Here is a 27,209-nt window from a genome sequence, read left to right on the forward strand (position 1 = left end):
CGGCAAGCTGAGCTGTGCGGGAGGATCACTGAGGCCTCATGGATCAGGGCCGTGCTAACTATCTCCTTGTGCCTGAACAGTTTCCCCCGCCTCCCCCCCATTAATGCGACTAATTGTTTTGTTTGCAGTATTGTAAGACTTGCCTTTGCACACCCCACACAGTAAGAAAAAGATTTTCCTGTAAAAACGAACCCAGCTAGTAAAGAGCGGTACATAATACAGCAGCATCTCACTGCTGAGTGATTTTCAGGTCAGATTTCTTTTTTTCTTAAATATTTTCATTTTTGTGAGCGTTGGATTTTTTTAGGCTTAGTTTTCTTGTTATAATGATACCTCTTTTGATGTCAAGTTGCCACCTATTGTAAATGTTAATTTTTTTTTTTTTTACTTTAAGACACATATGGACAATTCCTTTTCAATCCCATACCACCCTTGTTCATAACACTGAAATATTTTTCTTGACTATTTCCTTTTGTACATATTTGTGGTATCAAATAGCAATAGTTTCAAGCCCTAGTTAGTTCATAGTAATATAGTGTAATGGTTATCATCTTGACCAACGCAGTTGCTTGAACCAGGAACTTCTGGAGCTGAAAGCTTAAGTGTCTACAACTTGAGCTGAAGAAGCAGTCTTTAGTGCTAGGGAATTCACCAGCCTTACATACTCTGTGACTCAAGGACACGTAACACACATTGAACAGTGGATTATTATTTATTATTTGCATTACTGTAGTGGCTAGGAGCCCTAGTCAAGGACTACTTTGTGCTAGGCACTGTTCAAACAGAACAAAAAACAGCCCCTGCCACAAAGAGTTTGCAGTCTTTAAGACAAGAGACAACAAATGAATACAGATAGAAGGGAGTACAAGGGAACCATGAGACAATATTGAACAGAACTACAGCTAATCAGAAAGGGAGAAGGCAATGCTAATAACATACATCAGAGGGATAGCAGCGTTAGTTTGGATCCACAAAAATGAGGTGTCCAGTGGCACCTTAAAGACTAACAGATTTATTTGGGCATAAGCTTTCATGGGTAAAAAAAACAAACAACCATTTCTTCAAATGCACGAAGTGAAAATTACAGATGCAGGCATAAATATACTGACACATGAATAGAAGGGAGTTACCTTACATGTGGAGAACCAGTGTTAACAAGGCCAATTCAGTCAAAGTGGATGTGGTCCACTCCCAATAACTGATGAGGAGGTCTCAATACCAGGAGAGGGGAAATTGCTTTTGTGGTGAGCCAGCCACTCCCAGTCCCTATTCAAGCCCAAATTAATAGTATTAAATTTGCAAATGACATATGACTCTAATAACATATGAATCTCATTGTTAAAATATAATTCCAAAAGTGGCTGAGATTGGAAAAGGTGCCTCCTCCGAGCAGCAGCAGCAGCAAATCATATCTCCAGGAAGTCTTTTCAATTAGGAAAGCAGAAACTGCAATTATTATTGTTTGCTGGTTTTCCCAACAAAATAGCATTTTGTATTTTAGATACAATTAAAGGGTGTGCCTTTCATCTCCTAAGGACATGCTCCAGTTTTACTGAATGTTTCTCTAAAGCAGAGGGTGAAGACATGAGGAAAACTAAAAATGTGAAACTTGAGACTGAAATTCTGGGGTTTATTCTAATGTGTGCATGTGTGTGTCTTGGTACAGCATCTGTAAAATAGACAGAAATTTCTCTTTTTATTACTGTTGCTACCCCTTATGTAAAGCTATTTGGTTTAATGTTGCATTTGGTTGACTAGCTTAATGTGAAGTTAGATTTAGTTATTTTGATCCACCCAATTTATTTTTAGTGCTAAATTCTTTATAAACCTATATACATTTACATAATTATCTCAAAAGTACCAGTGTTTAAGTTCTCAACCTTTAGTCCAGCTACCATAAAGTTTCAGTTTTCAAAACCACTCCTTTCTCTTCTCAACTTCATTCTTTTACACATCTTTTAGCATCTAGCCAGGCCCTTTCCTGGGCTTCGCCACTGAATGTTTAGATGGTGCAGCCAGTGATGCAATGGTGAGTGACAGGTGCCACTTAATAAACCTGTCTCTCCAGGAGAAGCTCCAATGACTTCAGGCAGAGGAGTGCCTATGGCTGGAGTAGTAGAACCCCTGTGGGGAAGGAAATGTCCCCAGAAAAGCAGATGAGCCTGAATTTTGTTGGCCAACGGTATCCACTCTATTGGGACCATACCCATCTAAAGAAAAGGCGCAGTTGCGGATGCAATAAGGTGGGTGCTTTCTTCAACTCAGAGCAGTGTTCCTGCTAGAAACTGCAGCAGGCCTTGACCTTCGTCTTGCAATTGGAATTCTATAATTCTTGCCAAGAGACAAGGTGGAGGGCCTATAGCAACCCCTTCCTTCTTTGTTTTCTCCAGGCATATGCGTTGAGGGTCTGTGTTCAACAGTTGCTCGTTCAGGTAGAGAAGGACCCAGGTGTTTGGCAGTGGCTCAGATCTCCAATCAGCCCTACTTAGGGGTGGCTTGCTTGCCCCAATCTGGGGAAGACACTAGGAATGGTGGGTTAAAAAGCTCCCTTCCAACTTCTTTCCAGGCTCTAAACTAAATCAGTGCTTGCTGCAATGTTCATACTATGTTAACCAGACTTGAACTGGAAGATTCTGAACTTTGGAAAACAGCCATAACTGATAGAGAACTACATCAATTGGGCATTGATATTACAGCCCTCAGTGAGACAAGGCTTTCAGAAATTGGATCAGAGAAATGATGACTTCTATTCATCTGGGAAACCTGACAATGAACCAAGGATACACAGTGTTGGATTTGCTGTCAAGAAGTCTGACTTCAGTGCATGTGCCCCTCTGGTACCTATCAGTGAGAGGATCATGCAGCTGGACACAAACACAAACTCAAGAACCTGACTCTTCTGTCCATTTATGGCCGAACACTTGATTATTCCAAATAGCAAAGAGAGTTTTAATAATTTGTTCCAGCTGACAATAAGAATGTTTTTTCCAGGGACAGACTCGCTTGTGTGGGTAAGAATTGGGAGCACTGGGAACACATCATTGGTCAATACAGCACAGGTAGCCGCAACAAAAATGGCCGGCTGTCCTTGAGCTTTGTGCCTCTTGTGAGTGGATAGTCTCAAACACCTATTTTGCTGGCAGGTAGCAGCAGCCACAGAAAGGTCACATAGAGGCACCCTCACTCAGCACACTAGCATCAGGTTGACCTTATCCTGATCCGTCACAGAAACATTTGCCAAGTATTGCATGTTTGATCAATGCATAGTGCTGATCGTGACACAGATTATGCTCTTTTGGGGCCAAGCTCCAACTGCATCTTAAAAAGATCTGTTATGCAAAGCGAAAAGTTAAACCTTGCCTCAACATCCCTAACATGAAGGATTCTGATACTTGTGTAAAGTTTCAATGTGCACACGAGCTTGTTTTTGAAAACGATCCACCTGATTCCCCTGATTTTGACATCTTGTGGGAAAATTTTAAGAATAAGACAGTGGCTACTGCCAAGGATGTCTTTGGCACAACAAAGAAAAAATATCTTGATTGGTTTGCAGCATCTGAACATCTGCTGCTCCCACTTATAGAAAAGAAAAAGCAAGCTCATCTAACTTTACTTCAACAACCACCTAAGGCCAGAACTCTCAAGTTTAAAGAGGCTAAGGCTGCAGATCAGAAAACCGTCAAAGAAAGTGCCCAGAAGTAATGGCAAGACCCATGCAGAAAGATTCACATCTGCTGTGAAATAGGGTACCATTGTGGTACCTATAATGGAATTAAAGAGGCCCTTGGTCCATCTTGTAAAAAGACTGCAAACCTGAAAGTGAAAGATGGTACCATATTAACTGACACTCAAAAATTACTTGACCGATGGACTGAGCATTACAAAGACCTCTACTCAGAGGATGTCATTATCTGTGACACTGCCTCAGGGCAAGTCTACATGTACACTGCTACATCGGCTCAGCTGCACTGATGCAGCTGTGCATCTGGTGAAGATGCAGTATGCCAACAGGAGAGCGTCTCCTGCCGACATAGCGCTGGTGTGGACAGCACAAAACTTGTTGCTTGGCGGTGTGTGTGTGTGTGTGTGTGAGAGTGTTTCACATCCCTGAGAAACATAAGTTATGTTGACTTAGGCTGGAGTGTAACTTGCCTTTAGCTGCCATTCCCCAGTGTAGGTCTGGCACCTTGATGATGCTTTCACCAAAGTAGTAATCACCAGCTTCCAACAATGTAAGAGCTGGACCAAATACCAACTCTTGAAGATGTAGAGAAGGCTATCAAAGAGATTACGCCTGGGAAAGCAAGAGGCAACGATCAGATCCCCCGCTGCCTTTAGGAGCTCTGAAGGTAGGAAGCTTGCAAGTCACATCTATGCGCTTCTCTGTGCCAGTTGGGAAGAAAGCCATATACCCCAGGATCTATTAGTAGATGTTTTGTGTGTTTACATGTATACTGTTTAGAGGTTAACAATTTAACCAAACAGTTCCTGTCTATAGCTGTATTCTGTTAATTCAGAGATCAAAAGCAGATGTTAACATTTAAATGTACTGATATCACTGTCTTAATTTCTCTTTGAAGTGTACAGCAAATCACCTGCATATTGTGGGAAATACACATTGTCTTATGTTAATCCATGTAATCAATTAGCAGTGATGCTTAGGAAATAGGTGAACAGTAGGCTTTTGAAGTTACTGGTGTTAAGAGGCTGCAAACACCTCTATAAAAACCTCATGTGACCTGATTCTTTCATCTCAGATCTGCTTATGCTTTATTTGGGGGAAATTTGAGCCATAAAACAGATCTCCAGTCCTATCTGGAGTTTCTATTTCAGATGGGAAAATTCAATATCTTCCATTGGTTGCAGTGTTGTTGTAGTCATATTGATCCCAGGATGTGAGATACAAGGCAGGTGAGGTGTCTTTTATTGGAGCAACTTCATTTAGATACCATTAAGATGTCTGTCTTCTGTTTAATGAAGCAAATAAGTTCTGATCATAAAGAAGATTCAGCCAATCCCTAATTAACTCAATATGCTAGGTCTTCACATGACACTACATCAGCCATCTCCATGCATCAGTCTTGGATTTCCACTTCCTCAAAACCACTGTCGCAGAACTTGATCTTGCAAGGTGCTAAGAAACTGCAGGTCTGACTGACTTAAATGGGACCAAGCCTTAGCCAGCAATGGTTGTTTTTAGCTGCATTTTTAAGTGTGGAAAAAAGTATTAAGTAAAAACAACTAGACAAAGATGTTTGTTTATACTCCTATATTTTATGCATTACCATAATATACCTCTGACCAGAATACCTTAATTCTGTGATATGTCCGTTAATAATAATTGGGATATCTCCTTATCTATCGCCCATCTAGAAAATAACATCCCTCAACTCACATGTATTCCAAAGTCCAATCACTTATTTGCATTATTTTGAACTACATCGATTTCATCTTTAGTCTCGGGTCACCTTCAAGTAACAGCTAAGATCTGAACATTTTTTTCACTAAACTTTTTATTAAATTCATCATCTGATCTTGTTCTAAGAGGCTGTTAGGCTGTCTAACTTTGGCAATTATTATTCCAGTATCATAGAGTAAGCCTGTGTTCCCAATCAGGGCATTAGACATGAATTGTGTTGCCGGAGAAGACTGTAGTGCCTTTTCTGCAGTTCTGACAAGGCAGATTTTTAATCAATGTGTGAATCATGTTGCAGATGTGTATCACTATTATGATTTAAGAAATGAGTACAAGTGTTGAAATTATACTTATATCAGCACTCCACAAGTCAGTATATTCAATTTACCAATTGAACCACTCAACATATATTTGTTCAAAATAAACATGAAAAATGAACCTGATGGAACTTTTATTGCACAACTGACACTAATCTTGCATGATGACAACATTATGATTTGTTCTGCCAACAAGAACCATTCCAAAGGAGATTTAGGGAAACAGGAATGACCAAAATTTATAAACCACGAGTAATTATCTTTGGCTGAGGATCACAAGTCTTTAAAGCCCCAGGGATCCTAGTTAGGATTTCTATGTTCAGTGTATACACAGTCAGTTTTAAAATAACACTAATGAAAACACATGGTTATCACATTCTAATATTAAACGTTTGCTTCAAGGAGGCATTTAACAGCAGCAATGTTTTCTGACATTATTTAGTCAAAGATGGCCCCATGAGCCACATTAACGGTGCAGACTTCGAGGCCACCAAAGAGGAATATTAGCTTTTGTTTACAAAAGAAAGTTTCTAGTAAATACAGCCGTAAAAATGTAAACCAATGCAAAGCATTCTCAAAACTACAATACCCGCATGAGGAAATAAGGAAACAGATCAACAGGGCCAGACGTGTACCCAGAAGCCTCTTACTGCAAGACAAACCCAAGAAAGAAACCAACAGGACTCCACTGGCCATCACATACAGCCCCCCAGCTAAAACCCCTCCAACGCATCATCAAGGATCTACAATCCATCCTGGACAATGATCCCACATTTTCACAGGCCTTGGGTGGCAGGCCAGCCCTCGCCCACAGACAACCTGCCAACCTGAAACATATTCTCACCAGTAACTGCACACTGCACCATAATAACTCTAGCTCAGGAACCAATCCATGCAACAAACCTCGATGCCAACTCTGCCCACATATCTACACCAGCGACACCATCACAGGACCTAACCAGATCAGCCACACCATCACCGGTTCATTCACCTGCACATCCACCAATGTAATATACGCCATCATATGCCAGCAATGCCCCTCTGCTATGTACATCGGCCAAACTGGACAGTCTCTACGGAAAAGGATAAATGGACACAAATCAGACATTAGGAATGGCAATATACAAAAACCTGTAGGAGAGCACTTCAACCTCCCTGGCCACACTATAGCAGACCTTAAGGTGGCCATCCTGCAGCAAAAAAACTTCAGGACCAGACTTCAAAGAGAAACTGCTGAGCTTCAGTTCTGCAAATTTGACACCATCAGCTCAGGACTGAACAAAGACTGTGAATGGCTTGCCAACTACAGAACCAGTTTCTCCTCCCTTGGTTTTTACACCTCAACTGCTAGAACAGGGCCTCATCCTCCCTGATTGAACTGACCTCCTTATCTCTAGCTTGCTTGGTAGCATATATATACCTGCCCCTGGAAATTTCCACTGCATGCATCTGAGGAAGTGGGTATTCACCCATGAAAGCTCATGCTCCAAAACGTCTGTTAGTCTATAAGGTGCCACAGGATTCTTTGCTGCTTTTACAGATCCAGACTAACACGGCTACCCCTCTGATACTTGAAACCAATGCAAGTTAATTATAAGGACTTAAAGGAACAAGTAGCTGGACTATTTCTGCAGTAGAAGGGTGGGGAGGTCCAAAACATCACCCACTCCACAGACACCCACCATACGTAATATGAGGCAGTAATGTTTAGAGTAGATTCCAAAGAGTCTTCCCACTAACTCTCCCAAAAATGTTTAGCCTGGCCTTGTGTATGCACCTGTGATCCTGGTGGGTCTGTGGAGTGGGAATTCGGTGAAATGCTATTTTGCAGTACTCCCCTCCAAAAAAAGAAAAAATGCTAAGGTTAGCTTTGCTTATTAAAATTTTCAGCCCTCTCTGACTCTGGGAGTAAACTGGCTGCTAGACGGCTGCCACACACAGGTATACTTTTTTTACTGCTGCAGTTGCAGCAATTGCTGCAAGGAGAACTCTGCTTCTACATTCCCCACTATTGCTGTTTGGAGCACATGGGGATACATCACTTAATCCCCATGCCCTTCTTCAGCCACTTGAATATCATATGAGGAGGAAAAAGAAAAGAGGAAGGACCAAAATACCAACTGCTACACTGAATGGAAGTTCTGCAGCTCTTGCAGTCCACTTTTCTCTGCCAGTGCTGCCTAGCTGCCCAGCCTCACCTTGAAATTTAGGCGGGACCAGGAGCCTTGATCCCCATTCTGTCTCAAAAGCAGAGGGCATTAGCATCTCTGTCATTGCTGCTGCTCTGCCAAGCCATCATGAGAAGCGTCCCTCAGGTGCTGAGGTGGATAGAGAGTTGAGAAGGACGAGGTAGAAAGACTGGTGGATTGGGGTGAAGTATGGGATTGGGAATAGATATAAGTAACTAAAGCTACCATTTATAAAGTTAGCAGTTGGCAAAAGTTACCACATTATTATATTAGAAGTGCCACAGTGTTTTCCTATACTTAGACTAGGAGATACAGATGGTAATTTTGTGGCAATGGTTAGTACATGTTAAATTGTTATAGGGGGTGCTGAAGTTGCAATACTTCTGAGAATAACTCAGAGGGCAGTGAAGAACCGTATCTCTTGAAGTTATATGGTGCTGGTCACCATCCATTTAGTGCTTGGAAGGGACTGGACAATATTTTACACAGCCACTTAGGAAGTAGGAACATGCCAGCACCTCATATGGGATGTATAACTTGTTTCCTTTGCCAATTTCCTACACATGGTTTAACACCACTGAAGTGTGGATGCAGTATTTAAGAGAAAAACTTTTGCTTGATTAAGAGCTATGCCAAACCAATGCAAGAAAATATCCACCTAGAACATTAGGGATGAAATCCTGGCCCCTTTGAAGGCAATTGCAAAACTCCCATTGACAGAGCCAGGATTTCATGCTAGAACCTTATCCTAAACACTAGGTTCAGCGGTAATTCTAAATGGAACTAAGCTGGGAACAGATGTAACAGTGCCATCTTCAGTAGTTGAAAGTAAAAACTTAGAGAGGGCAGTAGGCCTTAAAATAAACAACCTGAATAATACAATATGCTAGAAAAATAATAGGATGGTTAAATTTCATGAGTGTAGGACAAAGAAATACAAATGTTATTCCATAACATTGAAATATAGGAAAAAAGTATGTTCAACTATATAAGCTAAACTACAGCTGTAACTCTTACACTTTAAAAATAAAATTAAAAGCCAGGTATGTTGCATAACTATTGTTACATGTAATTTTCAGTTACAGTATATCATTTACTGCAATACATAGTATTTATTTTATTATCAAGGCACTGGATTTTTATTAGTATTTGTACATTGTGTGTGTGAATTTTAAATAAATTTAAGTAAGCAACAGGGAACATTTACATAGGTTTCTTCAGAAGTGATCCATATATAGTATACTACAGGTACAAAATCCTGAAAGAATGCAGGACCCACAGGCGTACAAGATAGATAGTTCTCTTGTGTAGTTTTGGGTTTATTTGTATTAGTATACTTGGGATAAAACTATGAAATAAGATAAAACCAAAGGGAAATTTAGGTTGAACATTGGTAAAAATTCTAAAAATAATCTGTTAGACTGAGGAATAGTTTCCCAGAAGAAACAAGGAGCACCAAGACAGACATTTATAAATAGTGTGATACCTTCTTTCAACACCAGTGACCCACTGTTAACATCAACTTTGCCAAATAGTAGCAGAACTGTGGATCCCTACAGAACAATTTCCCTGTGGAGGAGAAATCAATGACGTGGAGTCTGGGTATATTGCAAATGTAACTTGCTTTATTTGCATCTGCACAGTAGTCTTGTAACAGGTAATTACAAACAGCATGCAGGCAATCAATTCCTTCTTCCAGAAATCTCAGCCCAACCCCCCTCACCCTCCCAAGAAGCTAGTCTATCTCAGGAAATGCCTCCACCTATAAAGAATAAAGCAGAGTGAACTCTCCATTGTCTGCTACAGCATCTCTCAAAGGACTACTGCACTGCAACACCAGCACAAAGGTACTTAAAGACTCACTTATTTACATAGAAACAGTTCTTACACTATGTGTAACAGCACCACCTAGTGACTGTTACCATAACATGATGCAAGCATATGCAACATTAAGATGTAGTGCCACTGCAAGTGGACTAAAACTAGTGGTTCCCCTGCCCCCCCCCCTTTTTTTTTTAAATCAAAAAGTGTATTAAAACTCATTGCTTCAAAACTGTATGCTACTTAACTGGACCTTTGCACATACAGTATGAAGTTAATAAAATATTTCCATTTTACATTACAACATGCCATTGTGTACAGCAGGGATCAGCAACCTTTGGCACATGGCTTGCCACGTAAGTCCCCTGGCGGGCTGGGCCGGTTTGTTTAGCTGCCGCGTCCGCAGGTTCGGCCGATCGCAGCTCCCACTGTCCGCGGTTCACCGTCCCAGGCCAATAGGGGCTGCGGGAAGCGGCGCAGGCCAAGGGATGTGCTGGCTGCCACTTCCAGCCACCCCCATTGGCCTGGGACGGCGAACCGCAGCCAGTGGGAGCCGCGATCGGCCGAACCTGGGGACGCGGCAGGTAAACAATCCGGTCTGGCCCGCCAGGGTACTTACCCTGGCGAACCATGTGTCAAAGATTGCCGATCTCTATGTAATAGTAAAACTGTTTTGGGAAGTCTGACACTCATTCTTAACAAGAATTTACTGTAAAAGCAGCAAAGAGTCCTGTGGCACCTTATAGACCAACAAACGTTTTGGAGCATGAGCTTTTGTGGGTGAATACCCACTTCGTCGGATGCATGTAGCGGGTATTTACTGGGATGCCTGGTGAAACTGGATGGAGTTTGTCCTGTACCATTCTCAGCTACCTGACCAGGAAAGGTAACTAGAAAACCTGCAAAAGCTAATAAATACAGTAACTCCTCATTTAACGTTGTAGTTATGTTCCTGAAAAATGCAACGTAAAGTTAATCCAATTTCCTCATAAGAATTAATGTAAATGGGGGCAGGAGGGGGCACTAAGTTCCAGGGAAATTTTTTTCACCGGATAAGAGATTTTTATATATCACACAAACCCAGAGTTTTAAACAAACAATTTAATACTGTACACAGCAATGTTGATTGTGAAGCTTGGTTAAGGTGGTGGAGTCAGAGGCTGCAGTATTTCCCAGGGAATGCCTTAGTGCTGAATGATGAATTAGCACTCAGCTGAGCCCTCAAGGGTTAACACCTTGTTAATGTAGTCTCACTCTACAAGGTAGCACAAATGGCGAGGAAAGGCAGCACGGCAGACAGAGAGACACCCTGTGTGTGTGTGTGAGAGAGAGAGAGATGCGCATTGCCCCCTTAAGTACGCTGACGCCACTCTAAGTACATTGCCTTTTTAAGTAGATGAGCAAGTTGAGACAGTAGCTGCTGCTAGCAAGCTCCCCCTGTCCTGAGCCCTTTCATGTCCCCCCATCCCAGCTCTCTGGAGATGGGGTAAGCAGAAGCAGGGGGACCAGACATTAGCACCCCTTTGCTCCCCCCTCTCTCCCCACACAGCAAGCAGGAGGCTCCCAGGAGCAGCTCCAAGGCAGAGAGCAGGAGCAGCACATGGCAGTGGGGGGGGGGGGGGGGAGAGAGACAACTGAACTGCCAGCAATTGATGGCCTGCTGGGTGGCTGCTGCACAGGGAACTTAGGGGAGTGGGCAGCTGATGAGGGGGCTGCCAGTCCACTCTGGTTCCTAGCCCCCACCAGCTAGCTCCAATGGACTGCTCTTCCTGCAAGCAGTAGACAAAGCAGGCAGCTGCCAAACAATGTTATAAGGGAGCATTGCATAACTTTAAATGAGCATGTTCTCTAACTGACATGCAACGAAACGTAAACTGGGACAGTTTTAAGTAAGGAGTTACTGTAGTAGCTTCTGACAACTGACAGATAATATTCAAATTCCCAAACTGACCCAATCACTAGTGCGAAGAGACAAACAGCTGAAAGCTATTAACATTAAGAGTATCCCATGACTCTCAGTTCAAGAGGCAGTATATTCCCCACCACCACTGCCTTAAAAAAAAAAAGAAAAGACATTTTGGACAATCTGCCAGCATATTCTCAAACTGCACTGTGTTATAAGAGGCTTTGATATGGACATATTCAGAGTCAAACAGTCATTCTTTTATACAGCAATATTTTTTCAGGCAGCTAACCAAGTGCACATATCTGCTCTAATTCAAATGCTGCTTAATGAAATGGACCAAATGGGCTTTCTCCATTTTGATTTCCAATTGATCAATTGGTAAGCAGTTTGTTCCAGAATTTTATGAGCAGACTAGTAAACCATTTGCTAAATTAGGGCTCAACCTTGTTTCCATTAAAATCAGTGTCAATTTTTTGCCACTGACTTCAATGAGAGAAGTCTGCTGAAATAATGAACTTAGATCTTAAAAACTGTTCTCTTACAACAGAAAATTTGATTATAACCCAATTTCTATTTAGCAGGTAACAAACAGAAGTATATAAATCAGAAACTGTTCAATATAACATATTCAGAATAACACCTGAACAAGAAGCCTGGTTTTCCAAAAGGTCCACACAGCTAGCAGCCTCACTGCTATCCTTGGGACCTTCTAGATCAGGGATCAGCAACCTTTGGCATGCGGCTCGCCAAGGTAAGCCCCCTGGCGGGCTGGTTTGTTTACCTGCCGCATCCACAGGTTCAGCTGATCAAGGCTCCCACTGGCTGTGGTTCGCCGCTCCAGGCCAATGGGGGCTGTGAGAAGTGGTGGCCAGCACATCCCTTGGCCCGCGCCGCTTCCCGCCGCCCCCATTGGCCTGGAGCGGCGAACCGCGACCAGTGGGAGCTGCAATTGGCTGAACCTGCAGACGCGACAGGTAAACAAACCAGCTGCTAGGGGGCTCACCCTGGCAAACTGTGTGCCAATGATTGCCGATACCATGTTCTAGATGCTTAGGCTTTTTGGGATCAGGCCTCTCGCTTAGATGCCTAAATAAAGATTTATTCTTTAGACACCCATTTTTGAAAATCTTACCTACTGTAATTTAAGAAGGGAATGTAGAACTGGACAGTAAGAAGACTCATTAAAAAAGGTAAGGGGGAAATGGAACTAGTTATTCTGAAATTCAGAAGTAGTTTCTTTTAAAGTGTCTTTAATAAAAAAAATAAGGGAAGATTGACAGCTAGGAAGTAAGAACTTCCAAAACGTAAAATTTTTATAAGGAACAGGTAAGGAAATATAAACCAGTGGGTCCAGAGAACACACATCCAGCATTACACTCATTAGCCAATAGCGTAATTGAATCATTGACTGTTTTTTAAAAAGTCCTGGAGAACAAAAGATTTTTCAAAAGACTGAAGAGGAAGTGGTGTCAATCTTCTAAGGAAAGAAAGTGATTCTAGAAGTTACCCTCCACAAAGTTTTACTTCAATCCCTCAAAGTAACCTGAAATATACTTAGAACATGATAAAAATCTGAATTTCTAGACCATTAGCGTCAAAAACACTAAGCAGATTAGCTTCCTTAAGAACAAGTCTTCCCAGACGTAATTGCTTTTTTATTTAAGAGAATGTGTGGTAGCAACACAGATTTCACTGTTTTGCTTTTAGTAAAGTATGTGGTAGATCTCCTGCCATCTGACTCAAAATTAAATGAAATTGATTAGGATACACATTACCACATGGATGGAAAATGGCTGAAGGACTGTAAATGAACGGTAACAACAGGCAGTTCAAGTCCCCCTTCTGCCTGAGGAGAAGGATTTGAACAGGAATTGCCACTGCTCAGGTGAGTGCTTTAACCACTGGACTGTAGAGTCATTTTCACTCTCTGTAGCCTATTTAATTATTAAATGATTTAATTGAAATAGAACAACTTCAGTAGGAAAGACTGAAAGGGACCCACATCAGAATATGCTACAATCCAGTAATTAAAAGCACCGCCGATCCCAGTTGAAATTCCTTCTCTTGATCAGCAAAGTACCTTTATGGATCTGGGCCCTACTAGCTGAAGTTACAGTGGATAACTAGAAGAACTTTGCACTCCTATGCAAAAGATTAGAAATGGTCTTTCATATTAGTATCAGGAAGGAGAAATTAAAGAGAACTAGAACGGTTAGAATATATGAGCAGAAAAGTTTATTAAACTTTGAGGATAAAATACAAACTAGTACTTCTGAAGAAAAATAATCCAGAAGTCATTCAAGCAGCAGGAGAAACCTGGAAAGAGGAAAGCTAGAAAAAAAAAAAAGCCAGGAGCGATTTCAATTATATAACTATGTGTTCACAATGCAATTTAGAAAGAAAGGCAATGCAATTTTGGGGATCTTGACTAACACCAAATGGAGCCATATTTTTGCTTTGGCCATGACTAAGATGAAACTAGGACACGCACAGGAACAAGTAGGCAGAAGGGTAATCTAGGCCTTAATGCGTATGCTATTTGGAAAAATATCCTCACTGTCCAACAAAAGTTTGCAAGTGTGGTAGTGCTGTGAAGACGGAACATTGTTTACTTTCTTTACAACAGCAACGTTTCTCTTCCTCCACCCAACCACATTTCTTTCAATACTCTGACTTCCTGTTTTGCATAAGACTGATATTCCCTGCCCTCCCCTATAAAACGTTAAAGTCAGACAAGAATTGAGCAATGCTAATGTGGCCTTTTATTCAAGTCCAATTAAAAAATAATAATAAATCTTTAAATGCAGACACTGTTCATTTAGGTCTCCTATGCCTCCCCCTTTTCCAAAGGTGCTTTCTTTCTTAGGAGCTGGGAGTGGGGGGAAGAGAGAGAGAGAGAGAGAGAGAGGAGAGTGTGGTCGACCCCTGCTCTGTCTCATGCCCCACCCCCACTCCATGCTTCCCCCAAACCCCCACCTTTCTGTCCCCCACTCCTACTCCTCCCTTCAAGGACCTCCTGCACACCCCTGAACAGCTGATCACAGTTGGCAGGAGGCACCTAGAGGGAGGGGGAGGTGCTGGTTGGTGGGGCCCTCTAGTGGGTTTGAGGTATGGGTGGGGGAGGGAAAGAGAAGCTGATGGGGGGGTGCTCTTGGTAGGTGCGGCCCACCCACTCTTTTTTTTCCATGGATGCTCCAGCCCTGAAGCACCCACAGCATCTATGCCTATATCATTTTCCAAGCTCAAATAGTGCATTTCCAACATATTTATTTCTCAGTGGTGTAAATAATCCTTGTAGTCTTTGTAATTTAGCTTTGAATTCCATTTTCCTAATCATTTCAGTGTGTGATCAGCAAGCTAAACAGATGGAAGAATTTGGCAAGTTTTGCCTAATTCAGTATGGAAAGAAGTTGAGTTAGAAGACTACCTGTCTTGTTCTATTAATAAACACAATAAAAAAAAATGTTTGTCTCCTCAAGGGAGTCAGGATAGACTTTCATGCAACAAATTTAAATAACCACTGTCATGAACAAATACAGACCAATTTAAAATTTGTTATCCAAATATTTAATAACAGTTTGTAAACATACAAAAATATGCATGGTATAGAAATCTGTATTAAAATGGAAAGTAATATTAAAGACAAGATGGGATTCCTTATTTTGCTACAAATCTGATTCCACAGACACAATAGTAAAAAATTGCTTTTGTCTAACTTGCCAGTATCGCTATTCCACACAATTCAATGTCTAAAACAATTTAAGTATTTAATTGCTCCATTGTTTAATGCTGTAATTCTTACAGATGACTGAATAAAACATCTGAAATTTGCCTCAATACCCAATTTTCAATCACCATCTATTTAAAACAATATAAAATCAAAAAGGCGTTCACTGAGATTTATCAGAACAGTCATACCAAACACAGGCTTCCGGGGTTCTTCCAGCAAGTTTCAATACCTTGGCATGCAGGGACATTTCACGAAGTATTCATTAATGTTTCTGGCATTACGGTCTCAGGTTGCCATAACGTGACAGTTTTAGACTCAGACTTTAAGGTCAGAAGGGACAGTCATGATCATCTAGTCTGACCTGCACATTGCAGGCACAGAACTTCATCCACCCACTCCTGAAATATAACCTCTAAACTCTGGCTGAGTAAGGGTATGTCTACACTACCTGCTGGATCGATCTATCAGGGAATCGATGTTCCACGTCTAGCTAAGACACAATACATCGATCTCCAAATGCACTCCCCGTCCACTCCAGAACTTCACCAGTGTGAGAGGCGGAAGCAGAGTCGACGGGGGAAAGTAAGTCTACCTAAGTCGATCTAAGATACGTCTACTTCAGCTACGCTATTCTCGTAGCTGAAGTTGCATATCTTAGATCGATCCACTCCGCCACCCCCCAAAGTGTAGACCAGGACTTACTGAAGTCTTCAAATCATGGTTTAAAGACTTCAAGTTATACAGAATTCACTAATTTAAACCTGCAAATGACCCATGGCCGATGCTGCAGAGGAAAGTCAAAATCCCAGGGTCTGTGTCAATCTGACCCAGGGAAAAATTCCTTTCCAACCCCAAATATGGCGATAAGTTAGACCCTGCATTTGTAGGCAAGACCCTCCAGTCAGATACCTGGGAAAGAATTCTCTGTAATAACTCAGAGCCCTCCCCATCTAATGTCCCAAATTCAGCTGTTGGGGATTTTTGCTACTGGCAGTCGCCAATGGGCCACATGTCATTGTGGGCAACTTTATCATTCCATCGCCTCCATAAATTTATCAAGCTCAGCCTTTAAGCCTGTTAGCCTTCCAAGAAGAGTAGTGGGGGCAAAACTATTCCAGATGCTAGTCCTCTGATGGTTAGAAACCTTCGCCTAATTTTGAGCCTAAAGTTGTTGGCCAGTTTATATCCATTTGTTCTTGTGTCAACATTGGCTAAATAACTCTTCTCTCTCCCCTTGGTAATTATCCCTGCAATGTACTTACAGAGAGCAATCATATCTCCCCTCAGCCTTCTTTTAGTAAAGCTAAACAAGCCAATCTCTAAGTCTCCTCTCAAGGCAGGTTTTCCATTCCTCTGATCATCCTAATAGCCCTTCTCTGCATCTGTTCCAGTTTGAACTCATCTCTTTCTTAACATGGGAGAACAGAATTGTGCATGGTATTCCCAATGATGTTTCACCCCGTGCCTTGTATAATGGTACTAACACTTCCCTGTCTCTACTGGAAATAAGGTTGCTGAAAATTGCTCCAATTGCACAGGTCTGCCACATTGTGAAGAGAGGTAAACAGAACTGGTAACCAAATCTCTCAATCTTCACTTGGAGAAGCTGCTATTCATGCTAGTTTAATGTTTCTGGACAAAAAGGCATCAATAACCGAAGTGTCTTTTCTCCACTCATGTTCCAATGTCAGCACAAACACTGTCAGCTATACAAAGTCTGACTAGAGTTTGTAACCGCAATTTAAGTATCAAGTGTCACCCCAAAATTCCTGGTTCAACTTTTTACTTGTGTTTTATTTTACTTTTCTGTCACCTATGCACATGTCTAAGAACAGTCCCCCAAACTCTTAAATGCAGTTACCTACAAAATAAAATAGGTTCCAATTACAAACACCAATTTAGGCTCTTTTAGATGTCCTTCAACTGACCATGTGATGAGACTCTCTGTACCATCTCCCTGAATGCTTATAAAAAGTGGGCTTTGTATGCCCACCCAGGTTCTGGCAGAATGAGGCAGGAAGTACATTCTAGAGGCCGTACAAGCAGATCAATCAAATGCCACATGCGTATGCCTACTGATCTGAACTACACAGACAGTCCCTCAAGTATGGTCCCAAACTACTTAGTTTTAAAAGGTTAAACCCATCATCTTTCAGTTCATCTGGAATCCAGTGCAACTCTGAGTATTGGTGCTATACTCCCTGCATTATGCTCAAAGGAGCAGATACACTCTGCACAGCCTTGAGTTTGAATGGTTCCAGAGTGGAACCACAACACAGAGTGCATTGCAATCATATTGTCCTGAGGTGACAAAAGGCAGCGATCAGGATAGCAAAAGCTGCATCAGAAAGAAGAGCTTGAACTATTCTAGCCACTGCTACTTGATCTTCTAAAAGCAGCTCTTGTTCCAACCACGTTCAATATTGTGAAAGTAGGTCAAATGGTGGATGCAGCCCCTCTGTCAGTAGCACAGAGATGATTGTTGCCAATTTTTTTCCCCATTGCTTGCCTCAGCCTATTTTAATCTAGTCTAATCATCAAGACTAAGCCTGAGTCAGGTAACCCTCCTCCATTCTGTTTTCATACAAGACTTATTTGCTCCACTGCACAAGTAAAGCATGATCTGATTTGAACACCAGCAGCATACTTATTATGTCAGAATATTTTGTTTTCAGTATGTCTAATTCCATTTAGTTGTAATCCCCCATTTTAAATTCTTCTGTTTATATGAAGACACTCAAAAATGGAAAGCCAAATTATTCCATATTTGAAGTTAATGCTCATTCTTGATCACAGATGGCCACGAAGTCAGAATTTTACTGCTGACCAACAGGACAACCAGTCTCTGGACAGACAGCAATGCAGTCCTGTGGACTCCTACCAGAAAAAGTACACCTCTACCTCGACATGGTGCCGTCCTTAGGACCCAAAAAAATCTTACCGCATTATATCGAATTTGATTTGATCTGCCAGAGTGAGCAGCGCCGCCTCCCGGAGCACTGCTTTACCACATTATATCCAAATTCGTGTTATATCGGGTGACGTTATATTGGGGTAGAGGTGTGCTGAAGCTAAGAGACTGTCAGACTCTTAATATTGTCGTAAGTGATGTGTTTAGCTCAGGCTGACCTTTCTTGACTTCAAATTTCCAGTTCAGAATACCAAGTGATGCAACTGCATCAAACTTCCAGTTTAATTAGGAAACAAAACTCAGAATAGTAAGTAAATGCCACAAGTTTAAAGTTGGATTTACTATAGAACATACATAATGTTCTATATGCAACAAAATAATGTGCCATCAACTGTATCTATTTGCTATTTTTTGAACGCACGTTCACTTTTAAAATTTAAACTTACCTACAAATTCTCCTTAGTCAATGTTAACTTCCCTGCACAGAACTAAGATTTTAGATCTTTGTTACTAGAGATATTTACTGCAATAGGAGAGATGGTAAATCTAGATTTATGGAAATATTTCAGTGGTACTAATCTTACATTGAAGTAAAAATAACTTATTAAATAGAATGATGGAAGATGTTCTCCAGTAATTAACAAAAGGGAGTAAACGTTAGGCTTCCAACCTACTTGATATAACTGAAATTTATCAGTTCAGTGACGACACTATTCTTCATGACTAACAATATGCTTGCTGACTGTAATTTTATGTACTCTGATATAATTGATTCCATGTGCACATCAACAGCATGATTTTAGAGAAAAGTGTAAACATGGGGTTTACACTTCTTCCAGTAGTTTCCTCAGTTAGCATTTTGCTGGGTGTTTCCACATTGCAGAGCTTATATACGGTACATAGCTTCTGCTGCTGAACAGTAGGAAAAGTTTTAGGTTGTGCCATGTCCTTAGCTGCGTAGCACAATCTTCTGCCTGAATAGAGCTAAATACACTTTTACTCAGATTGCCACCTTGCAAGTTTGTTCTTTCATATATTTAGAAGAAAAGTTACATAAAAAAAAGCTTTCGGTGTGATCCAAAACAAAAAAAGAAAAAAGGAAGCTGTTGGAAAATATTCTGACAAGACCATGAGAATACATACCTTACTTAAAACATTAACACAATTACTTGTGCAAGATAGGAAGGCTTATTAGGATCAAGTAAAGTGTGTCTTTGAAGTATTTAAACTGTTTCAAGAACAGCTGCCATTTCCTTGAAATGTCTGAAGAAGTCCTGAAAAAGAAGACGCAATATTAAACGGCACTTTAACAATTTACATTGTAGTTAAAGCCAACGTCTTGTTGGAATTTTTTCCTCTATGTTTACAAGTAGCACCTAAGATTACAGTATCTGAAATATAAGAACTTTATTCCAATTTGCTTTATGCATTAGTCACTTTGTGTAAAGTCACTTTCACTATAGTCTAATGCCATATTTGTGTGGCTTTGTCTGATATCTTTGGGAACAGGAGAGAAAAAAAAATGTTTTAAAAGTTGTAAGACCACAGAAATTGGCAGTAGTAGTACCTGAAAGTACTTTTATTCCTAGTTTGAAATAACCTAGATATTCAGTTGACAGTGTCCCTTTCACATAGCAATTGAACAATATATTAAATAGTTTCCAATCTACAGAACTGAGACACTAGTGGATCTAGAGTCAGAAAAAATCACCAGTCATCCCTTACCTTTTTAATACATTTTTCACTAATGTGTTTATCTATCATTAGGGTTGTAGAAGTTTAGTTTCAAAACAAAGGGGGATGTAATGACCCTTCAACATAATTGAACTCTGATAAGCTAAACAAAAGCTCTCACCACCACCCCCAACTTTGCAACTGTAAGCAAAGGAATTAAAGACCACCAATCATACGACTGGTGTGTGTGTTGGGTGGGGTGGGAGAAATAGTATGATTGGACTGGTGTGCAAGTACGCTGTGACTGAACAGAAGATATAGCAATAGTAGAATATAGTGGGGCATCAGAGCTGGAACATTTTTGGGGGTGGGCGAGGGGGGAAAAGGAACCACCATATCATTACTGCTGTTAAACCAAAATTAAACCATCCTTTAATGACTGTTACAGTAGGTCCTCAAATGCTAGCAAAAAAAGGAGTGTTCAATATTTTATGTCAAGAGCCAAGATTTTTGCACCTTAGAGGAACAAAATCAACTTGACTAGTCATTTAAGAACAATGTTTCAAGTATTACACCTGCCAATTTTTGTGGCTTTACAGCCACGTTTTTTACTTCTAAGTTACTTGGTTGTTGTGTGAAAGACTCACACAGTCAAGCAAGAGAATATGACTGACTACCTGATTATATGGGAGACCACGGTGAAACCAAAAACTACACATATGCTGTTGCCAAATACACCAAGTAAACAAACCAAGCAGACACCTTACCCCCCCCGCCCCCATTTATAGCATTAGCAACAAAAACCAACACATCCCCCTACCTCAGAGTGAAGTGCTACTTTTTAAATGGCATTGTTCTTAGTGATTTGTGCTACTTTTTTACTTTTATCAATGTAAGCATGTAAAATGTAGGTTATATAATCACACAGAGGTCGCTGTTCAGCATTAGGAAGTCCCTTGCAGCAAGCTCAACCAATTGGAAGTCGACTTTCACTTCTCCATGTTTATTGCATGGGCAAGGAAGAGCAGCAGGAGAAGAGACTTAATTAGCGGCTGCTGTCAGAAATGGTTCCAAAAGTTAGTGTACATTCAGCTATGATGATTCAAGTGATTTGGAGATCCAGGTTTGTTTTGAAGAAGTGCAACTCTTCTAGCAATTTAATTTTATTTTTTTTATAATTAAATGACAATTCCACTTCATGAGGACTATGTACAAGTCAGTTATGTTTAAAATTTGGGACCATCTCACCAGATTAAACTCTCTTAAAGAGCAGCTAATCCTCTGCCTCTTTAAGTACCGTAAAAGAACCCAGAAAGCTCTTATTAGGCCCAACCTTAAAGAAATGCAAAACAATTTTTAAGGTTAAGGATTTATCACACACTAGGTCCTTACCCATTTGACCTTGGCCACTTTAGATGATCTCATAGAACCCTCCAAACTCCCAGCAACTGACTGCCGGCACTAACTATTGCTCTAAGCATTAAGGATTTTTTTTCTAAAAGTTTTGTTTTAGGCTTTAATTTAAATTTCAGTTTTTAAGGCTAGAGCAGTCCCACGGACCTCTTGAGCTTCAAAACACACTCAGTGATTGCAGGAGAGGCAGCTGGGTAGCAAACCAGACAGATCATCAAGTGAGTTAACATACTAACGGATCTTGTAGTCTTTGGTTACAAGTTTACTCATTGGAATGGGATAGTTTTGATAAGGGCAAAGCAATTTTAAACTTGGAATTCTTAAGTCAGAGTTCTTATTAAATTAACAATCTTTGGGTTCAGTTGCTTAAGCAAATAGATTTTTAATCTCATCTTTCCATTGCCACATATGTAATTAAACATCACAGAAATGTGCTGTCCTACATGTAAACATTTGCATTTCTATTAAGAAAGCAGTGTTGTTTGCAACTCTTTCTGAGAAGTACGAAACTGGATTACAAACCTGGAACTGTGGGATTGTCATTTCAAAAGACTTGCTCATTATCTGGCCCGAAGGCTCTGCCACTTTTAGTGTCATTGTAACGTAAGGGTACTTAAGAGACCTACAGCTGTCAGAGCTCACTGCCATTCCCAGTTTCCACCGAATATCTATAATCTGCAGAAAAGAAAGAGCAATCAAACTGTTTTTAAACACTTCCAATCAATCCTACAGTCACTATACTATACTCAGGGTACACAGAGGTCTTCCAGGGGGTACATCAACTCATTTAAATTAGTTACCTTGTTTTACAACAGGTTACATAAAAAGCACTAGCAAGTCAGTACAATACAAACTAAAATTCATACAGACAATGATTTGTGTATACTGCTCTATATACTATACACCGAAATACAAGTACAATGTTTTTGTAAATAAATCTTCTCCTTGGGCTGCCACCTTGACATAGTGGAAAAGCGTGCGTATATGTAAGACCCCAAGAGCAATGGCGTTGAGAGTCCTGTACTCCTGGTAGGGTCACTCATTGCAGTAAAGTCGAAGGCAAGGTACCAGACAAAGTGCAGCCTAACTCAACACAACCCAGTATAAGACCTCAATGGCAGAACAGGCAGATGAAGCAGGATTACTTCTCAATGGCTGCAATAGAGAAGAAACCCCCAGTTGTCTCGGATTTCTTTGCCACCAGACACAGGTGCCTCTTCTGCCAAGATCTATGTGGCTGTTGGTGCACAACGGCTCCCCCACATTAAAATATTCAAGCACAACATAAGTTTCTGAAAGAAGTATTCTTAACTAACTCTAGACTACCTCCTAAATTCTTGATGAAGCCATGAAGATTACAAAGAATACAGCCATAGCAAAAAGATTTCATATAGGTATTAGTACAAAGTCTTGTATCTCTCATCAGGGACTTAGGCGTGATGTTACCCACCCATCTTTAATTGAAAAAGAAAATTAAGGTAAAATCCTCCTGCCATGAAAAATTGCACTGGCAGCAGAAAATCTGCATTATTATTATCAGCAGAATTACTGATTTCTGATTTTTGTGCATGGAAGTCCATAACATGACCATAGCAGTTTATATAAAGATCCCACATAAGTATTAATGTAAGAATTCATATCAGAATGTTTTGCATTAGTACATGAATGTCAAATTCTTATTGTGCTATACACTAAGTAATAACAAATGTTGTTAAAACTCATGGAAATTAAACTATTAGAGCTCCCTTTTAACTCACCAACAACTGTGAGAAACGTAGTTTGAACAGACTGTCACTTTTAATTGTATGAGAATCCAGACAACACTTTTTTGTAATTAAAAGTGCCAAGTGTGTTTAATGCCAGTCACTTCTTTCAAGGTATAACATATATTTCAATTAAAACCTATATACAACTTCAAGTAGAAATCTATTTATGTTGTCAGAATGAAAATGCAGTATTAATAGAAGTCTTCTAAACTTGTTGGAAAAAATATTTGAACCACCTAGCTCTACATGTTTCTTAAGTATTTGTAACTATTTATAGGTATTAAGGGGAAACTAATACAGTGAAACCCCGCTATAATGCAATTTTGGGGTCCAAAAACTTTGATCGCACTAAATGCAGGGTCGCAGTATAGCAGGGTTTGTCAGTGGTCCGCAATGCGGTGCATTGATGTGCACCGCTTAGTGCCCAACAGGGGAGAGGAGCCACGGCTCCCCGCCTGCTGGGGACAGAGAACTCTGGGGCTGCGTACGTCAGTTCTCTCTGTCCCCGGCAGGCAGGGAACCAAAGCTCCTCTTGAAGCCGGAGAGAAGCCGTGGCCCCATGCCTGCCGGGGACAGAGAGCACCGGCGCCCTCAGCCCAGAGTTCTCTGTCCCCAGCAGGCAGGGAGCTGCGGCTTCTCCCCCCACCATGGTGTGGGGGATCATTGGTACAGTACCGTACTGTATTATATCTTAAAGGGGAGCCAACCTGTGATCACGTTATATGCGATTTTGCATTATTGCAAGGTTTGACTGTATTAGCCAGGTCTAATATCACAATGTGCAGGCATCCAACAGTCCATTAAATATATTATTTGCCACTTTTGCAGCAGTATCCGCCATGAAGTAGACATTTTTGGAAAGTTAATGCTATTGAATCAGAAGTCTGAGCTAGTTACCTGTCCCACTGTTGCCATATTTCTAGCATCTTCTGACATAATGATAAATTTACCCTGTTCATTCCATATATGGCGAATAACCTGAATGGCATGTTTTGGCAGCGTACTCATTGCATTACCCAGACCAGCGGAGAGTTCTTCTGCAGACAGGTTGTTTTTGGCCGCTGTGCTGTAGACAGATTTTAAACAAACAAGATCTGTAGGTTTTTGTAAGAGTGATGCACAAGAAATCCAGATTTTTTTTTTTTAAATAGGCAAACATTTACATTAGTTTTCTCTGTTCATGAATATTATTTTACACTGTAGTAATTGTGTAATGCAACCTACACTCTCTTTTTGCAAAGGACTTTACTTAATCTCCCCCAAAGTAAACTGTGCCAAGAACTTGCATGCAAGGTCCCCACAAGGGAGCAAATTTCCTCTCATTTATGTATACCCCATATATTTTTAATATGCATAAAAATTCTAAGTGGAAAAAAAGATTTTTTATTTCTGATTTATGAATTAATTAAAAAAAGTTTATACAAGTTTTCAAACTCCTTTAGATCCTCTCACATACTCAAAGTCAAAATTTTCTGGCTCCTCCTCAGCCTTAATTTATACCCTTCCACCTTTTATGATCCCCCTCCCCTTTTTTTATTCTATAATGAAAGAATAAAATTAAAAGAGATGTAAGGAGGATGGGTTCTTGCTTACCCGAATAAAAAGGAAACAACATTAATTATCTCTGCCAGGTCAGCAACATTCATTTCAACTCCAGCTGTCTGAAGTCTCTAGAAATAGAATGGTTGAACACAAACAAATGTAAGTCTTAGAAACATTCTATAATTCACATGACATGTAATATATGATGAATGTAAGTGATCTATTTTTGGATGACCACTAATCATAAAACTTACCTGGCATAGTTCTACTGTATCTACACCTGGGCTCTGACCATGAAGATGCTGAATAATTCGCTCACACTACCAAAAAAAAAAAAAAAAGTTACATGAACAGCCAATCACTAGTGAAATTATTAAAATATCTCATGCTTTAAAAATATCTGTAGAGAGCGTGTACACCTGGAGTCATGTGATTTCAATACATAGTGGCCAAGTGAACAAGCTTACTGTGGTAATATACAAATAGTCTGCTACACCACTTTACATATATACCGAGTAAAGAGGAAAAGGATGTATTAAGTCAGTGGCAGCTGCTAAAACTACATTTAAATACCATCAAACCCACAAGAGTGAAAATATATGTTCAAAATTTTTAAACCACTAGCCTACCTGCTTTGCACTGCTTACAAACACAGAGCTGTAACTAAGTGATACAATGCAGCACTAAGGGTGTATTTTTCATGATTTCATAGAAAACATGAAAGGGATTGTTTCTGTAGCTGTTCCCGTGTTCTTCAAAAGCAAAGATCAGTATTTTGTAAAAATACAAAATTGACTCAGTCTCACTAAACACTAAAGGATGGGTTCCACTTACGTAAAGGTAGGGGACATTACTATTACCCTATCAGGGAAATTTGCACTCAAACAGCTAGTAACATAACCACTACTTCAAACATTTTACATTACACAAAAGCATAAGAAATAAATATATAAATATTACTTACTAGCTCAGCAAATAGATCCTTAGGTATTAGTTTAATAATATCAGCAGTACTGCCAAAATCTGAAAAAATATAAACATTATTAATTAGCTGTGAGTCCTTAAAAAAAACAACAACCTCTCAGCTCATGGGAAGACTCTCAGGTCAGCCCCTCTGCACTAACAGTGTTTGCATTTTAAACAAGATCTTCGGTCAAGATATAGGAGTTTATCGCCAGATTTCTGCTTCAAGCAGAAAAACTAACCCGAATCAAAAAAACCTAATGACATCATTAAAGGTAAAATTTAATAAATAAATCCATAGAAACATAGATTTTAAGGTCAGAAAGAACCATTATGATCTCTAGACTGACTTCCTGCATAATTCTCAGAACATTATCTGGTATATCTGCATTAAGCCAATACCTTGCACTTGAGCTACAGCACTACTTTTTTTTTTTTTAAAGTCAGTCCTGACTGAAAGACTGAGAATCTACTACCTCGCTAGGTAAATTGTTCTAATGGTTAATTACACTCACTGTTAAAAATCGGAATCCAGAATTATTCGGTTTCTTCAAAGAAGTGATAGCCACATAATGGCAAGCTCAGAGATAGTCTCGTGTGTGTGTACACAAAACTCCAGCCCCATCTCCACCTTGTGCCCCACCCAACTCCCCCTCCATATACCTCCCTGCTGCCCCCATATAGCACCCCACTGCCCCGTGCTCCCCTTCCCTTTTGCCCCAGCAACTCCTCCCTCCCCACCCGCATCCCATCAATCTCTTCCCAGCCCTCAGACCACCTCCACCCAGAAACGTGCCTCTGCCTCACCCTCCCCTCCCCTCTCTCTCTCACCAAGGGACTCCAGGGACCGCACACCCACCACTGCACCTCTGGCTTCCATCCTTCCGCCCGGCGACCCCGCCAGGCCGCTTCCGCTATCACCCGCCAGCGGCCACCCTCATTGGTTGGCACCTTCAGACCTACCTCCACTATCCAATCATCAGCCATCTTCCGCCGCACTTCGCGCTTATCGGCTGCTGGGCCCGTGGTCCGCCCCGCTCCCGAGCTCTCATTGGTTGCTCGTTATGGCGTTTAAATCAAGCGCGAGCGAGTGGAGTCTGCACGAACCACGCGGCCCCGGAGAGGGCGTTTGTCCGGCAGCTGTTCGTGTGTGTGTGGCTCAGCCTGTCTCGCGGGGCGCCTGGCCTGGGCCTCCCACCCTGTGTCCTTTCACCCTTCCGTTTCTGGCGGCGCTCCCGGGGTGACAGGGCATTTCTTCCCACACACGTTTAAACTTCTTGTATGAGACTCCAGATTTCGGGCAGTACCGTCACAGAATCATGTAGGGGCTGTCGCCGAACTCCGTGCTGCAGCAGAACAATGTCTTCATCTTGCCGTGGAGTGGCAGCATGGTGTTGTGGTCCTGCACTACACGTGCAACGCGATGCTGTGGCACAGTCAAATCACAGCGCCGTCTGATGCACCGGGAGTCATGTTGGTGTCACGAAGCTGCATCAGTGTCAAACCAAATTTGAGACCCTTAAAATATGTCACACCTGGCCTTCAGGATATGCGGAAGACC

General features: G+C 41.0%; 1 protein-coding gene across 2 annotated transcripts; it reads right to left on the reverse strand.

Moving 5' to 3' along the window:
• Positions 1-18,373: 18,373 nt before the first annotated feature.
• Positions 18,374-26,553, reverse strand: COMMD6 (COMM domain containing 6). 2 transcript variants are annotated; one of them, XM_030566608.1, is made up of 7 exons: positions 26,480-26,553; positions 25,650-25,708; positions 24,940-25,005; positions 24,737-24,813; positions 24,152-24,209; positions 21,900-22,052; positions 18,374-19,564 (listed from the first exon to the last, which is right to left on the reverse strand). In XM_030566608.1, the coding sequence occupies exons 1-7, from the start codon at positions 26,526-26,528 to the stop codon at positions 19,514-19,516; spliced, it is 513 nt and encodes a 170-aa protein (XP_030422468.1). In that variant the 5' UTR covers positions 26,529-26,553; the 3' UTR covers positions 18,374-19,513. The 2 variants fall into 2 exon arrangements, with proteins under 2 accessions (XP_030422468.1, XP_030422460.1); XM_030566600.1 differs by having other exon boundaries at positions 24,041-24,209.
• Between the last annotated feature and the right edge of the window lie 656 nt (positions 26,554-27,209).

This window comes from Gopherus evgoodei, chromosome 1 (genome assembly GCF_007399415.2).
Source record: "Gopherus evgoodei ecotype Sinaloan lineage chromosome 1, rGopEvg1_v1.p, whole genome shotgun sequence".
In the NCBI taxonomy this organism is placed as follows: Eukaryota; Metazoa; Chordata; order Testudines; family Testudinidae; genus Gopherus; species Gopherus evgoodei.